General features: G+C 35.4%; 1 protein-coding gene across 3 annotated transcripts in view; it reads right to left on the bottom strand.

The window, feature by feature from the left end:
* Positions 1-16,664, bottom strand: part of LOC120414290 (inversin) — a 154,108-nt gene that overhangs the window by 28,546 nt on the left and 108,898 nt on the right. For 2 of the 3 annotated variants that reach the window (XR_008211796.1, XM_052706313.1), the window contains exon 1: positions 8,977-9,465. The exons of the other annotated variant lie outside the window; for it this stretch is intronic. Coding sequence is in view for 1 of the 2 variants with exons in the window: in XM_052706313.1 (XP_052562273.1) it covers positions 8,977-9,450 (474 nt within the window). In the remaining variant the exon portion in view is untranslated. Of the gene's footprint in view, positions 1-8,976; positions 9,466-16,664 lie in introns of those variants that run through there. 3 annotated transcript variants of the gene reach the window in all.

Raw genomic sequence — 16,664 nt, 5'->3', positions numbered from 1 at the left:
TGCGTATAATTTAGAATTTCTAAATAGTAGTTTATGCAACAAGTTGCAAAAAGAAGTTTTTTTCATCCAACGTTTTTTTTTGTAATTCGGAAAAATACTCTTTGAACAGAATTATAGGACAAATGGCCATGCATTCAGTTAATGAATCGTTTAAATCAAAAAAATGTTGAAAGGTTAACTTTTCCAAACAAGTGCTGAAAAGTTCAACTTTTCAGCATCCATTACAGTGCTGAAAAGTAGAACTTTTCCGCATTTGTTTTGCAAAGGGTTACTAGGGGAACTATACCCTTTTTCAGCCTATTTCTATTATCGGCCTATCAGCACTTTGATCATGAATTACAGCTTTCATAAAGTGTTTTTGACTGTTCCAAAGTAATAAATAGCTAAAATAAAAGTCAGCAAGCAACTCTCCATTGTTGATACATCTGAAAATGTTGATTTAATAGCGAAAAACGGAAAAGTGGTGAGAATTGGTCGAACGGCTTAGAGTGATTAAACTGGGTATATTTCCCCTATTTCATCCTGTTATTTTTGGTACAGAAAAGTAGGCTGTTTCATCGTTCAAGAATGCCAGGAAAAGTAAGTAGTTTCACGACGGAATTAAAAAAATAGTAGTTTATGCAACAAGTTGCAAAAAGAGGATTTTTTCAGCACGAGCCGTACAACGAGGTTCACCGAGTTGGATAAATACGAAGAGTGCTGAAAAAATCAAGTTTTGCAACGAGTTCCATACAACATTTTTTGCAATTCCAAAAAACACACACTGAGTGAAATTTTATGTCAAATTTTCATGTATTTTGTCAATAAATCGTTTAAATCAAAAAAATGTTGAAAAGTGTTACTTTTCGAAACAAGTGCTAAAAAGTTCAACTTTTCAGTACCCATTTGAGTGCTGAAAAGTAGAACTTTTCAGCATTTATTTTGAAAAGTGTTGCTATTCGATTCTGTTATTTTTGGTACAGAAAAGTAGGCTATTTCGTCGTTCAAGAATGACAGGAAAAGTAAATAGTTTCACGACGGAATTGCAAAAAATTAGTTTTTGCCATTCAATCGTGAAAATTCTAACTTTTCCTGTCATTCTCAAGCAACGAAACGGCCTACTTTTATCTACAAAAAAAAAGAACAGAATGGAAAATTAATATCTTTCAAAACCAGTGCTGAAAAGTTCTACTTTACAGCACTAAAATGGGTGCTGAATGGTTGATTTTTTTGGCACTAGTATCAAAAAGTAACATTTTTCAATAAGGGTTCAAAAGGGGAATTGCAAAAATAGTTGTAAGAAACTCGTTGCAATACTTGATTTTTTCAGCACTCCTCTTATTATGTACGACTTGTGCTGAAAAAAGCTTCTTTTTGCAACGTTGCATAAACTACTATTTTCTAAGCTTTCCATCAAGTTCTCAATTTTCGATAGATGATACTATTGATCCTATTTTTAATGTTAATAATTTCATTTCAATGGCGCCTACTTGAAAAATACATTACTTTCTAAAAAATTTAACTAAAAAGTAGCTTCATCTTGAAAACGGTGCATTTCACCCATTGTTCCCAAAAATACTTCTTGATTCCAAATTAAATTTTACATAATCGAAATATGATTAAAGGAAGCTTTTCCGGGTAAATTTTCGATTCATTCTAAAAGCCAATATTTCTTCAAACAATTATATCTTTTCCAAAGACACCAAATAATACAAAATAGCTTTTTTTTGAATCAGATATTTTTTTAAATTTAAGAAATAAAAAACCTGACAAAAAATCTCTCAAATAGTTATAGTGGATTATGCCTTGAAAATTAAAAATTTCTCGGAATAACTTTTTTTTAATAATTAATATTTTTCAAAGAACTGCTTGTTGGGTCACGGACCTTATTATGGCATAATTTGTATTACCCCCCGGTAACGCAGTGTTTCCCTCATTGACCGCTGGGAGCGCTAGTGACTGACAGTGCAGTCTGTCATGAATGTTATTGTTTATCTTTGTGATGTTATTTTCTGTGATCTAGATTTAAGGTTTCTTGTATTGTAAAATTGTGATAATAAAATCTTCTGAGTTGAACCTCCGAGAAGGCAGGTGGCCTCTCGTAGACCGAGGAATCACCTTGTTTCATTTACGGTGAGAAACGTCTTCTTCCACCATCATCTTGAAGCTCCGCAATCGTTCGTAAATCGTTGGTTCCGGCAGTCCCGCAAAGAGTTAGAACACAACGTAGGGACTTACCCATTTGGGCCGAACACTGCTTATTGGGACCATCCATAAACCACGTGGACACTTTTTTGAAATCTCAGACCTCCCTCTGTAAATTTGACTTTTTAAAATTTATCAAACTAAGGCAAAAGCCAAGACAAAACAAAAATATATTAGATTTGAGCCTTTTTTTATAAATATTAACATTTATTTTGCATTTTTGAAACATTTTTTTTACAAATTAAAACAACACTTTCAAAATGGAAACAGCCCAAGTTATTTTTTCCCAGATCCACTCGTTCCAAGAAGAATGCAAAAGGCCGCCTATTTGCCAGGGGCTTGGGAAATTGCCCAAATGGGACGACCCCCGCCCCGTCGGGGGACCTTTCAGAGTGCTGTTGACAGCGAACAAAAACGACCAGGCCCAGGTCAGAAGAATCAGAACTTGCTTTTTTATCAACCGAAAATTTCAACTTCTGGCAGATTCCTGGCATAAATAAATATTTCAAACTTTGATATAATCTTTACGCCAAACCATTCTCATTGCGTAATCCTGGAAAGTCTCAAAACAGGAAATATTTGGGTCAACTTTCGATGTGCTTGCTCCCTCGCGAATTTTGGCGAAGAAAACATCGAATCAAGAGAGGCGGCCATTGAAATGATTTTTCCTTTCGTTATCGGAAAAGGAAAATCGCTGACTTTTCCCCAGGATGAATGGCTTTTGGGAGGTGGGGGACCAAACACATAATTTATTGTGTCTCGTAGGTTTCGGGAAAAGATGATGACTTTGGTGATTATGGCGATTATTGGGAATGTTCAGCTGTTGGTCAAATCAACGGGAGTGGGGAGGAAGGGAGGATGTTAGATAATCCGCTTTTATGATTGTTATTTTTTGCTGATGCTTTTGCCATTTACTGGCGGTTTTGTGTGAGAAAGTGCTTTGGTGTCAGCTGAGGGATTTCCCTTTCGTGAATAGTAATATTTTTTGCTGTGAAAGCAATTCTAGGAAAGTTGAGGATTGAGAAAAAAATAGTCCCATCACTGATTCACCACAGATTTCAAAATCAAACGTCTATCGAATCAAATTTTCTGTGCAGGAATTTTCAATCTAACTTTGTGCCATGAAGTCGAACTTTTTCATAGAGTTTCGCATTGTTCTGCCGCCGAGGAGTTCCGAAAGGACGAAAACCCCTTTTTTCTCTCTCTTTTCCATTCCCATGCCCTAACAACTTTATCAATTTGTAGAATGAAACATTCACATCGTCTGCTCGCATTGAGGCGCATCGTCCTTTCATAGACTTTTTTTTTGGGAAGCTTTAGTCAAGAATGTGGTCAGAAATGGTCCGGTTACAAATTACTGAGGCCAGCATTCGAACTTCCTAGAACGCTGTCTTGCACTAATAGAAACAAGACAATGCGACACAAGAAAAAAATTAAATGATTTAAAAAAAAACCTTTCAAAACACTTCTTTTCTCAAGGCCCCAAAAAACTTGGAAAACAGTCAACTAAAACTGTTTTTCAAAACAACAGTTGTGTTTACTGTGCAATACCGAAATTAGCTCCCCTCACTCCATGACTTCTTGGAGAAGGTGGTGGGCCCGCCCTAATTCCAAATGAGAGGGCGAACTAATATCAGTTTGCCGCCTGAACGGAGAGGAAAATTGAAAATCTTGCCCGAGAGCTGGGTCTTTGCAAAAATTTTACTTTAATAGATAAGACGTCGTAAATGTTGGGTGCGCGTTACTTGAGAAAGAATCCGACACAGGAGGAGAAAAGGGTGGTCGGAAATGAAAGAGGGTAAAGGGTATCAAAGCCGATTTTTTCGGAAAAAACAGACAAACCTCTTACTCAGCTTTTCCATGTTTGGGGCTGGCCAGACGGTGGGAACCGGTTTCTTGTTATAATTTAAGATGAACGGGGTAAAAAGGAGAGAAATTGGAATGAAGAGAAAATAGAAATTGTTCTGCAAATGGAGATATGTTATGAAACTTGAGATCATTAAAAAAAGTGTCCAAGTGGTTTATTTATGATCCCTTCGGGCTCACCCAGATTTCGATAGGTTTTTGTCTCAGGAACATTGTTTTCAAACAACAAAAAATTCCAAAAAATCGTTTACAACTCGCGATTTGCAAATTACTGGAAAATGATCTGTTTTCATAAAAAAATATTATATTTTTTCAAAAACCATGACAAATGCGTTCAAATTGCCCCGTATTTTTTTAAATCATAGTTAGGCCGTTGCAAAATTGAATTTGCAATCGAAAAGTACTTCACATATTTTTTGATAAAGGGCTCCGTTTTCAAGATATAGCCACCTAAAGTTTAATTTTAGCGAAATATTTTCAGTTTTTCAATTTTTAAAAATTGAAAAAAAAATAAAAATTTTAAAATGGGCGTAGTATTTAATGTTTGGCCCTTTTAAAATGTTAGTCTTGATTTAAAAAATTTGAAAGTATTTTTTTTCGAAAAGATCGGAAAATTTCACGAATGTTTCATGTATTCACATTGATAATCGGGCCATTAGTTGCTGAGATATTATCATTAGAAAATGGTGGGTTATTTTGGTGAGATTTAGAAAACTTCAATTTTCGTGTTTCTTTTTCTTAAAGCGGCTCTATCTCAGCAACCCGAGGTCCAATCTTCAATGTCTCTTAGACAATTTTATAGAAAATTTTCTGAACTTCTCAAAAAAAAATACTTTTAGAAATGGTCACTTACGGTCACAATTTTTAAAATTTGAAAAACTGCAAATATTTTGTAAAATCAAACTTTCGGTGGCTATATCTTGAAAACGGAGCCCTTTATCAACAAATCTGTACAGCACTTTTCGATTGCAAATTCAATTTTGCATTTAAATATAATGTCAAACTTGTTTTTGCATGAAACTTCGATTTTTTCCAAAAATCACTGTTTTTCAAAAATTCATAACTCGGCGGTAGATTCTTTGACCATGTTTCTCTATGGCTCAAAAGTTGCGGATTTTTGTCCCCTAAAACATATCAAAAAATCTCGAAAATGAAAAATCAATTTTGGGAAATTGAGTTTTATTGAAAAAAAAGTTGATTAAAAAATCTGTAAATTTTGTTTTCCGTGTACCTATTTTTTTCTCAAAAGTCCTCAATAACTTTGCCGAAAATTCACTCAAAAGTTGCAGCTGTTTGAATATTTTCATACCATTTTTGTATGGACAGCAGCCAAAATTGTATGGAGACTTGTATGGGTAAACCAATGACGCAAAATAGCTTATTTGGTCATAGGGAAGGCCCCACAAAGTTTAAGTCAAATAAAAAAATACAAAAAAAAAATAAAAATGGTCGAAATCGGCCGATTTCGTAGAGAGTTCCAAAATTTTACAGTCGAGTAACGGAAAATGGGAATGTTTTTAAAACTTTTTTAGTGTTTTTTTTATGAAAAATACGTTTTTTAGGATTTCTGAGTACGCCATCAAATTGGGCGTCTATTTTTACATAAAAGTCCCTTTGCACCAAATTTCTATCTCACCACCCTATTTAGGCTGCAAATTATTCGAAAAACCTCTTTTTTTTGCATGTTCAAAAATGAAAGGGGTCGTACCGCCCCTGCGTCACGAGATATCGAAAAAATGGACCTCGGATTCGTGATCAGGGACAAAAGTTACCCCTTAGGACAAAGTTTCACGTAAATCGAACAGGGATCGGGGCAACGGCTGTGTTCGTAAATATATGAAAATCTGTATCTCGAGATGGTATATTCTGATCAATTTGATGGCTTTGGGAAAGTTGTAGATTATAATAAGGACGGTTTAGGAAAAAAATACATTTAAATAAATTTTTCATTTCTTTATTAAGTTTTATTTACTAAAAGTTGGATTCCCAAAATACGATAATTTAATTTTTGAAATTTAACGTCCTGTCATTGCCGTGGTTCATGGTCTGTGGTCCAGAAAGGAAAAAATTCTGACGGTTATTTTTTTTCAATTAATGTTTTTAAATATATTGTTAACCGATTCCTAACAATCAAGGATTGATTGCATAAGTTTTTTTTGGCAGTGTTAGTTTATGTTTTGAGATATCCCCTGATTTATTTTAAACTTTTTCACCAAAACTCTTGAAAAGCAAAGTAATCTGAGAATCGAAATTAAATGTTATCAACTTAAAACTGTTCTACAGACCCTATCGAGTTCACCTGCACTAGTTTGTTCTTCACATTTTCGTGCACTTTCCCTTCCTTACCAACCAAATGTGTGTGTGTCTCCCTAAGGCTCCCCTCATCCCGTCGACTGAGGTGTCCCGTCCGGCCCATGCCCGCATAAATGTGGTCCGGATTTAATGTACAAACGCCGCCAGAACCGATGTTCGAATGTACCGACACATGTGCGTGGGAATACACGTTCCACGTAGCACCATCACCGACCTTTCGCAGCAGCAGCAACCGAGCCAAAGTGTTGGTTGTGGCAAACCTCCAAAAATGGGTGTTGTGGGAAAAGCCAACACTCCCACACAAACCATTTAGGGGAGTTCACCACCGGGAGTGTCCACGTGGAATACCCCCTCCCTCTATGGCTCGCTTCGAGATGAACACGTAGGATTTGTCCCTTTTGCCATGGTTCCACCCGTAGAATCAAACCTCCTAAACCAATTGACATAATGGCTTCGGCACGTACTTTTGGGCCCATTTTGCCCCCCTTTGACACCCCCCCATTTTCCTCCTTCAGAGCTTGGGCGCCGCTGTCACCGCAATCGGAATGCTTTCGGATAAATTCTGTCCCAGTGGTCTAATAGTTTTGGGAAAAGGCTCTTACTCGGGGTCTTAGTTTCTCAGCCCTTTCCTAAAACAGGACCAAAATACGAGTGCAGAGAACTGGGCCACAGGCAAGAAACAAGCTTCCCTAGTTCCAAAGCTGGAAATTGATTCACCCCTAGCCCTTGTCTTCCCCCAAAAAAAGATTGCTAAATGATGTTGTTGAGTTAATTCCGGCGGTGTCCCTCTCCCAAACAGGCAAAAGAAACGAAACAATATTCCGGATTCCGGACTCGATCCGGATTAATTTAATCAACCTCGATGGTCACCTTTGGCAGCGCATGACTGGAGATCGGATTCAATCGAGTTGAAATCTTTTCGAGGTGGTTGTTGATTCTGTTGTTGTTTCGGGCGCATTAGACGATTGCGATGAGCTTAGGATGAATTATTGAGGGGCAGATTTTGCTGTCTAATTGCAAGAGCAGATTATGTGATTTGAGTAGGATTACTTCTGGTGGAGCTCTGATGTACGTAGAACTGTTTTAAACAATGTATGCTTCCAGTTACACATTGAACATTGAATCCATGCTGGAGTATTCTACCACAGGGAAATTAATGAATGTGATGAATTAAACAAAAAAAAAACACAATGTCCAAAACTTTTACAGCCAAAAGGGCCAAATATTGAATATTACGCTCATTTAAATTACTAGTCTTGATTTTGATGTTTCTTTTTCTTAAAGCGGCTGTATCTCAGCAACCCGAGGTCCAATCTTCAATGTCTCTTAGACAATTTTATAGCAAATTTTCTGAACTTTTCAAAGAAAATATTTTTAAGAAGCGGTCACTTATGGTCACTGTTTTTAAAAATTGAAAAACTGCAAATATTTCACTACAATCAAACTTTCGGTGACTATATCTTGAAAACGGAGCCCTTTATAAAAAAATCTGTGCAGTACTTTTCGATTGCAAATTCAATTTTGCATTAAAAAATAATGTCAAATTTGTTTTTGCATTAAACTTCGATTTTATCCAAAAATCACTATTTTTTCAAAAGTTCATAACTCGGCGGCATATTTTTGACCATGTTTCTCTATGGCTCAAAAGTTGCGGATTTTTGTCCCCTAAAACATATCAAAAAATCTCGAAAATCAAAAATAACGTATTTTGGGAAATAGAGTTTTAGTGAAAAAAAAAGTTGATAAAAAAATCTGCAAATTTTTTTTCCGTGTACCTATTTGTTTCTCAATTGTCCTCAACAATACCTACAACTTTGCCGAAGACTTGGTGTCTTTATCAGTAAATTCACTCAAAAGTTACAGCTGTTTGATTATTTACATACCATTTTTGTATGGACAGCAGCCAAAATTGTATGGAGACTTGTATGGGTGAACCAATGATACAAAATAGCTTATTTGGTCATAGGGAAGGCCCCCACAAAGTTTGAGTCAAATAAAAAAATACAAAAAAATAAAAATGGTCGAAATCGGCCGATTTCGTAGAGAGTTGCTCAGGTATGGATAATGACTACAATAAAAAAAATATATATATAATATACGGTAAATTTTTTTGGTGATTATTAATTTCACTTTTTGGCACTAAAACTTGATTTGCAAGAAAAAAAAAACACTATTTTTATATTTTTTTTCTGATATGTTTTAGGGGACTTCAAATGCCAACTTTTTAGAAATTTCCAGAACGGGCAAATTATGTTTGACCGAGTTATGATTTTTTGAATCAATACTGATTTTAAAAAAAAACAGGTGTACCTATTTTATAATGTAATTTACATCAATTTAGACTGAAACAGTGAATCGATAAATTTACAAATTTACACTTTTTTCTTACTGTAAAAATTTACTCATTCCAAGATATAATATTAAGTTATTTTTTTACTGTGTTGTTAATTTTAAAATCACTCAAAATTAAATCATGCGTCTCAGCATAAGAAAAAAAAAATTCTGAAATATCATCAGAGAAAACAAAGCATAAATAAAACCTCTGAGGAAATCCCTTGTGAAACTTTTCAATTCAGCTGCATTTTCATTTGTTTCCCATTCCAACGCTCTCACCTTTTCGCGCAGCTCCTTAACAATTTCCTCGGTAAGCCCCTGCTGGCAGGCGTACATCAACGAAGTGCATCCTTCCGAAAGGCGCGGCTTATGGCCGCCAACGGAGACAGCCTTCCTCTTGGTGGTGGACTCGTTGTCGGTGGTCTTTTTTGTACCTGTTTTGGCCTTTTTCGCGCCCACTTGGGGGTGGGGAGTTCCCGAGGGTGGGGGTGGGACCGGTGGCAGGTGGAAGCGCGGTTCCGGACTGGGGCTGATCGGCGAAGGTGGCTCGACGGTGACCACGAGAATGTCCTGGTCGGACTGCTCCTTAAACTTGACCGTATGGCGGACGGCCGCCGCAGGACCACCGCGGTTCTTTCGGGAGGTCGCCGAGGCAAGCGAGGACTGCAACGGTGGGGCCTTCAGTGGTACGACGTGGTCGTGGGAAGTGGGGGGTGGAGGGTGGCCACGGAATTTACTACTCTTCGCCTCCATTTATTTAACGGGCTCGAACTTTTCATCTTCGCGGTGTGTTGGTTTAGGGGGAGCTGGATTTAAAGCACACACACACACAAAGAGAGGGAAATCTACACACAAATACACTGGCAGTAAATTGCACTGCGAAATTTCTTGCACTTTGCCAGTGGTGGCCGGTGGTTGACTCTATTTTAAACGCACTCACAACTCTTCAAACTTTTCCGCAGCAGCGCAACACCGCCGCTGCTCCGGGGCTTTATGGTTATGGCAGTTGTTTTCGTTGCTGCTGCTGTTGAATGATGCGGTTTTCTTCCTGATAAATATCACGACCTTTATGAACGCAAAATTTGCCTGGCTATCACTTTAAAGAAGTTGATGGAGCTTTCTGTCCTCAATATATGGGCGATAGAAATAGCTATGCATAGAAAAACGAAATTTTATTCCTTAAAAATATTCTAATTTTTACAAAATTTTTAATGAATGTTTTTAGTACTTTGTAATGTTGCAATTATTTTTTAACAAATCCATATGAAAGTCCACGTGTCCAAAATATTGATAATCTGACAACCCTGTCTTAAGTTGTGACTACTTCAGTTATATGTATGTTATTTTTTGAAGCCGGATGTTTAGCTTTCAGTTGATTCCGTTCAAAATTTTTTGTTTTATTAAAGATATTTATTACCTTTTGTGTGAACCATTTTGATAAAAAGTAAGGCACCCACTACATAGGTGGATTAAATTAGTTTTTTTTGTCCATTAATAACGTCATGATTCGAAATCCGGACACTTAGTAGCATATCATTTTTGTTATAGCTGGCAAAAAATCATGTAATAAGTTGGAAATGTAGAAACATCATCAGGATGTAGTATAAACAGTCAGTTTCAAGAAAATGCATGCAAAATGTGTCTTTTATAACAATTTTTTATCAGAATTTTAAAATTAAAATGACTTGTTGTGCTTCGAATCCCGGACACTGATAAAAGCTAATTCGAAATCCGGACACTCGATTTTACTTATGAATCGCACAAATTTGGACTGAAATGTTAGTGAATGGCATTCTTTAGGTCTCCAATAAGCTGTTAACATCAAAACAATCGATAGTTTATATAAAAATTTGCTAGAATTTAAGGAAATCGAAACCATAAATTTCTACTTTGCCTTCCCGGTGCTTCGGACGCCTATGAAATATTTCAAGTGAAATGTTTCGCATTTTTGGTAAACTTATAATTTTATTGTATTAAATTGTTTTGGCATTAACTACAGCGTTCAAACAAACTTTAAATGAAAGTTCATGTTGGAATTCATCAAATAAAACAGTTTTGACATTCATAATGCGAACTTATATCCTAAAAAATTATAAAACAAGATGAAGTGTCCGGGTTTCGAAGCGTCCGGGAATTCGAATCATGACGTTATTGACCATAACAAGTTATAAAGTTTCGAAAAAAATGTCGAAATAGTAGTTTATGCAACAAATTGCAAAAAGAGGATTTTTTCAGCACGAGTCGTACATTTATCCAACGAGGTTCACCGAGTTGGATAAATACGAAGAGTGCTGAAAAAATCAAGTTTTGCAACGAGTTCCATACAACATTTTTTGAAATTCCGAAAAACACTTATTGAGTGAAATTTTAAGTCAAATTTTCATGTATTTTGTCAATAAATCGTTTAAATGAATAAAAAATTGAAAAGTGTTACTTTTCGAAACAAGTGCTGAAAAGTGTTGCTATTCGATTCTGTTATTTTTGGTACAGAAAAGTAGGCTATTTCGTCGTTCAAGAATGACAGGAAAAGTAAGCAGTTTCACGACGGAATTGCAAAAAGTTTTTTTTGAAATTCCGTCGTGAAACTACTTACTTTTCCTGTCATTATAAAACAACAAAACAGCCTACTTTTCTCTACCAAAAATAACAAAATCCAATAAAAACACTTTTCAAAACAAATGCTGAAAAGTGGAACTTTTCAGCACTTGTTTTGAAAAGCAATATTTTTCATTTTTTTTTTATTTAAACGATTCATTGACTAAATATACCTCGTGAACCTCGTTGGATAAATGTACGACTCGTGCTGACAAGATCTTCTTGTTGCAACTTGTTAGGTTATTAGTTTTGCTTTAAAGGAAAATAGCTTGAAGACTTAAAATCATAGCCTTACATTTTAAAAAGATGTATCAAACCTTAAAATCTCGTTTTGACCGAAACTGGACCAAACAACCTATGTCTGATTGTACTATTATCGGATTCCACAGAAAAAGTCAAATAAAATACCCAAAATAGTAGAAATTCATTTACAGGATTCATAGAAACAGCTCTTTGCTCGTAAAGAAAAGACAATGTTTTCAACTCCTGAAACAACTATGATGAGACAAAAAGTTAGACAACTGGTCACTTTCATAAAGTTGGATATCTTGTAATCTCAAGTAACGTCCTCTAGATGATATTTATGTCGTATTTTGCAGCCGGATTGGTCTCAGTAATTTTGATGAAAATGATACCTGGATCAAACAGCATTTTTTTTGGATAGAAACAAGGAAGGCAGATTAATTAAGTATTTTTTTTCAAAGGTTAGCTCCGAACATCCATGAAACACTATCCTCGGGGTTTGTGGTACATCCTTTTAAGATAATTTTACACCTCTTTGACCTAGTTTTTCATCCCAAAAGAGTACAGTGTAGTATTACATCACCTTTCCTCCTCTTCAACCCTTTGTCCGACCTGCTTCAAGCATCAATTATTTAGACTTTAGACACACACACACTCTCTCCCAAACATTTTGTCCTTAACGTATCCATTACACACCTACTACACTCTTGCTGTTATGTACACATACATTTTCCTGTCACTTATTCAGATATACACTAGGATGGCTCAACTTTCAGAACATATTTTTTTCGGTTGCTTTTAGGCTCCTAAATTACTCTTCAAAATATGGGAGTGATTGGTGGCTTCCACACTTTCCGCATTGAATTTAAATTTTGTGTGGGAATTAGCATGGAAAACCCCTCTTTTTTACTTTTTAATTTTTTAAATTCAGAACTTCTCTATAACTTTCCCATAGAAAGTATTGTCCTTTCTCGCTCCTGTCAAAAGATAAAGCGTAATTTCCGAGTAAAAAACACGTTTCAGACCAGTTCTGAGGACGCTGTATCTTTTGACAGTTTTAGAGAATTTTCTCAATTTTTGCGCTATTGTGTTGGTTTGACAATTTTAGTGGAAAATAATAATGATAAATATCAAATTGTTATAAAGAGGGTCTTCCATACTAATTATCACACAAAATTTAAATGCAATGCGCAAAGTGTGGACGCAATTAATCGCTCCCAAATTTTGTAGAGTTATTTGGGGGCCTTAAAGCAAGCGAAAAAAGTATGTTCTGAAAAATCGACCATCTCGAGCCATCCTAATATACACATCACTAGATGGTGGTGGTCGTGGTGACATTAAAAATTCAAAATTACGAGAGCATGAATCCGAGAGGGAAGTTTGCAAAACACAAAACGGGCCAAACTTTGCGAGGATGGAAATTTCTGCCAGAAGGAGTGATGCTTGCATTATGCTTCTTCACTCGCATTGCAAGTGTCCTGTTGTTCTATTGTTTTAAAAGTGGAAGTTGGTTGGAGTAAGGTGAAGAATTGTTACCGGATGTTAATTTCGAAAAAGTGAGCTGTTTGCTGGGGCCCGCAAAAGTTTTGAAGCAAACATCCTGTGTTTTTTTTGGGAGCACAGTAAAACAATTTGAAAAACGATATTCTCTTTTGATGTATGTTTGATAAGGCTGAAACATGCATTCCAATTTGCTTGTTTTTTAGATGATTTAATGTAATTATTCAATTTAAGTATCATGATCATCTTTTTAGCAGTGTCCACCTTTAACTTTGTGAAAGAAAACCAACCCAAGCATAACTGAGGAGGAAACCCTTTGGCGCAAAGGCTCCCATTGTTAGCGTTTCTCTCAATGGCAATTCTCGTGAAAGCGAAGAAAACACATAAAATAGAAACTCAAAGCTTCCAGTTTGAGTCTTTTGAGTCACTGAATGTTGCCTCCTAAGAAAACGCCCTCAAGCACTGTGCTGACAGTAATTTTGGACACGCTGTCAGCCAAATTTTGCGTGAACATTTCCCCAGTAGCAATGCTCAGTTTTAATGAAGACAGAATTTTAAGAAGTGATTCCAAAATGATGTACGCAAAACCCCCGGTGGATTGACACACGTTTGAGTTTGACGCATATCTGGTTTGACAAAGTCAAATTAAATGTCAAAAGCCAGAATCTTTTAAAGCATTGGTAAAGAACACTCTCAAATTTTATTAAAATTTCAGAAGGGATCACTTGTTTTTTTCTGGAGTCAACTTTGGATCTCTTTTTAACTAATAGTCAAAAATTTCATAATAAAGTAATCACGCAGTTATTTTACTTATGTTTCAGTTTATGTTATGACACACTTTGTTGCAATTTTAAAGCTAATGGTTTAAAAAAGTTAAAAACGCACAAAAAATCGAAAGTAACTGGAAAATTATGCAAAACAGCACATAGGTAACAGATATTTTTGAGGGTTGTAAAAAAGACCTGAAATAACCCTAGAGCAATTCTCTACCAAAACCGGAAATGGATTTTATTTGTATTTTTGATTTGGCTCAAACTTTGTGGGGGCCTTCCCTATGGCTAAATATGCTATTTTGTGTCATTGGTTCACCCATACAAGTCTCCATACAATTTTGGCAGCTGTCCTTACAAAAATGGTACGTAAATATTCAAACAGCTGTAACTTTTGAGTAAATTTTCTGATCAATTTGGTGTCTTCGGCAAAGTTGTAGGTATTGTTGAGGACTTTTGAGAAAAAATAGGCACACGAAAAAAAAAATTGCAGATTTTTTTATCAACTTTTTTTTCACTAAAACTCAATTTCCCAAAATATGTATTTTTTTATGTTTTAGGGAACAAAAATCCGCAACTTTTGAGCCATAGAGAAACATGGTCAAAAAATTTGCCGCCGAGTTACGAATTTTGGAAAAATAGTGATTTTTGGAAAAAATCGAAGTTTCATGCAAAAACAAGTTTGACATTATTTTTTAATGCAAAATTGAATTTGCAATCGAAAAGTACTGTACAAATTTTTTGATAAAGGGCTCCGTTTTCAAGATATAGCCACCGAAAGTTTGATTTGAGCGAAATATTTGCAGTATTTCAATTTTTAAAAATAGTGACCATGAGTGACGATTTTTAAAAATATTTTTTTTGAAAATTTCACAGAATTTTCTATAAAATTGTCTAAGAGTCATTGAAGAATGGACCTCTGGTTGCTGAGATACAGCGGCTTAAAGAAAAATAAACACGAAAATTGAAGTTTTCTAAGTTTCACCCAAACAGCCCACCATTTTCTAATGACCATATCTCAGCAACTATTCGTGAAATTTTCCGATCTTTTCGAAAAAAATATTTTGAAAATTTTTAAATCAAGACTAACGTTTTAAAAGGGCCAAACATTGAATATTACGCCTAGTCTTGATTTAAAAAATTTCAAAATATTTTTTTCGAAAAGATCGAAAAATTTCACGAATGTTTCATGTATTAACATTGAAAATCGGACCATTAGTTGCTGAGATATCGTCATTAGAAAATGGTGGGTTGTTTTGGTGAGACTTAGAAAACTTCAATTTTCGTGTTTCTTTTTCTTAAAGCGGCTCTATCTCAGCAACCCGAGGTCCAATCTTCAATGTCTCTTAGACAATTTTATAGCAAATTTTCTGAACTTTTCAAAAAAAAATATTTTTAGAAATGGTCACTCATGGTCACTATTTTTAAAAATTGAAAAACTGCAAATGTTTCGCTAAAATCAAACTTTCGGTGGCTATATCTTGAAAACGGAGCCCTTTATCAAAAAATCTGTAAAGTTCTTTTTGATTGCAAATTCAATTTTGCATTAAAAAATAATGTCAAACTTGTTTTTGCATGAAACTTCGATTTTTTCCAAAAATCACTATTTTTTCAAAAATTCATAACTCGGCGGCAGATTTTTTGACCATGTTTCTCTATGGCTCAAAAGTTGCGGATTTTTGTCCCCTAAAACATATAAAAAAATCTCGAAAATCAAAAAATACGTATTTTGGGAAATTGAGTTTTAGTGAAAAAAAAGTTGATAAAAAATCTGCATTTTTTTCCGTGTACCTATTTTTTCTCAAAAGTCCTCAACAATACCTACAACTTTGCCCAAGACACCAAATTGATCAGAAAATTCACTCAAAAATTACAGCTGTTTGAATATTTACATACCATTTTTGTATGGACAGCAGCCAAAATTGTATGGAGACTTGTATGGGTAAACCAATGACGCAAAATAGCTTATTTGGTCATAGGGAAGGCCCCCACAAAGTTTGAGTTAAATCAAAAAATACAAAAAAATAAAAAATGGTCGAAATCGGCCGATTTCGTAGAGAGTTGCTCCCTATTATAAACTAGTTTACAAGAAAAAATAGAAAAAATTAGGAAAAATTATTAAAGAGAAGTTAACTTTAACTTGAACACCAAAAAATCGCTGTAGAGGGTTACGGTGTACCTAAGGTGTGTGTTAAGGGATTAATCCTAGCCTTGGCATCGTTTCCTCGAGCCGCGCGGATAGGAAGTGATTAGCCTTCTGCTTGTTCTTGCTCCTGTTCTTGCTGGCTAAATACAGGAAGGAACCCACAGACCGTACGGCACAGATACACACATTCACATCCTAAGGCGGGCTGGTGTGAAAGTAGCTCGAATCAATATTTATGCAAAACGAAGTAAACATTTAACGCTGGTAGAAGGGGAGCGGGAGTGTGTTTGTGTTCTATGTTTGTGTGCGGAAGGTCAGGACTTTCGCAAAGCGTTAATGCTAGGATCTGACTAGGAAAAGTGTGTGTCATTTTAGGAAACATGCAATATAGTTTTATATATATATATAAAAAAAAAATTTGGGTCGCATAAATATGACGAGTTTTTCAACGAATTGATTACATCGTTTTTTTATTCATCATCATCCTGAGAGACCCAATGTAGGGGGTGAAATTGGGCCATACAAATTTCAACATTTTTATATGACCCAATCTTAGCCTCAGACCCAATGTCACCCTTGGTGTCAGTACCGCAAAAAACCCACTGAAAAAATATTACCTTTCGATACTAATACTGAAAAGTTGAACTTTTCAACACCCAGGCAGACGGTAATAACAAAATTCATGCCATTTCAATAACAAATACTGTTAAAAT

Source organism: Culex pipiens, chromosome 1 (genome assembly GCF_016801865.2).
Source record: "Culex pipiens pallens isolate TS chromosome 1, TS_CPP_V2, whole genome shotgun sequence".
Taxonomy (NCBI): Eukaryota; Metazoa; Arthropoda; class Insecta; order Diptera; family Culicidae; genus Culex; species Culex pipiens.
Note: the sequence above shows the minus strand (reverse complement) of the source record. Positions and strands in the feature narration are given on the sequence as shown.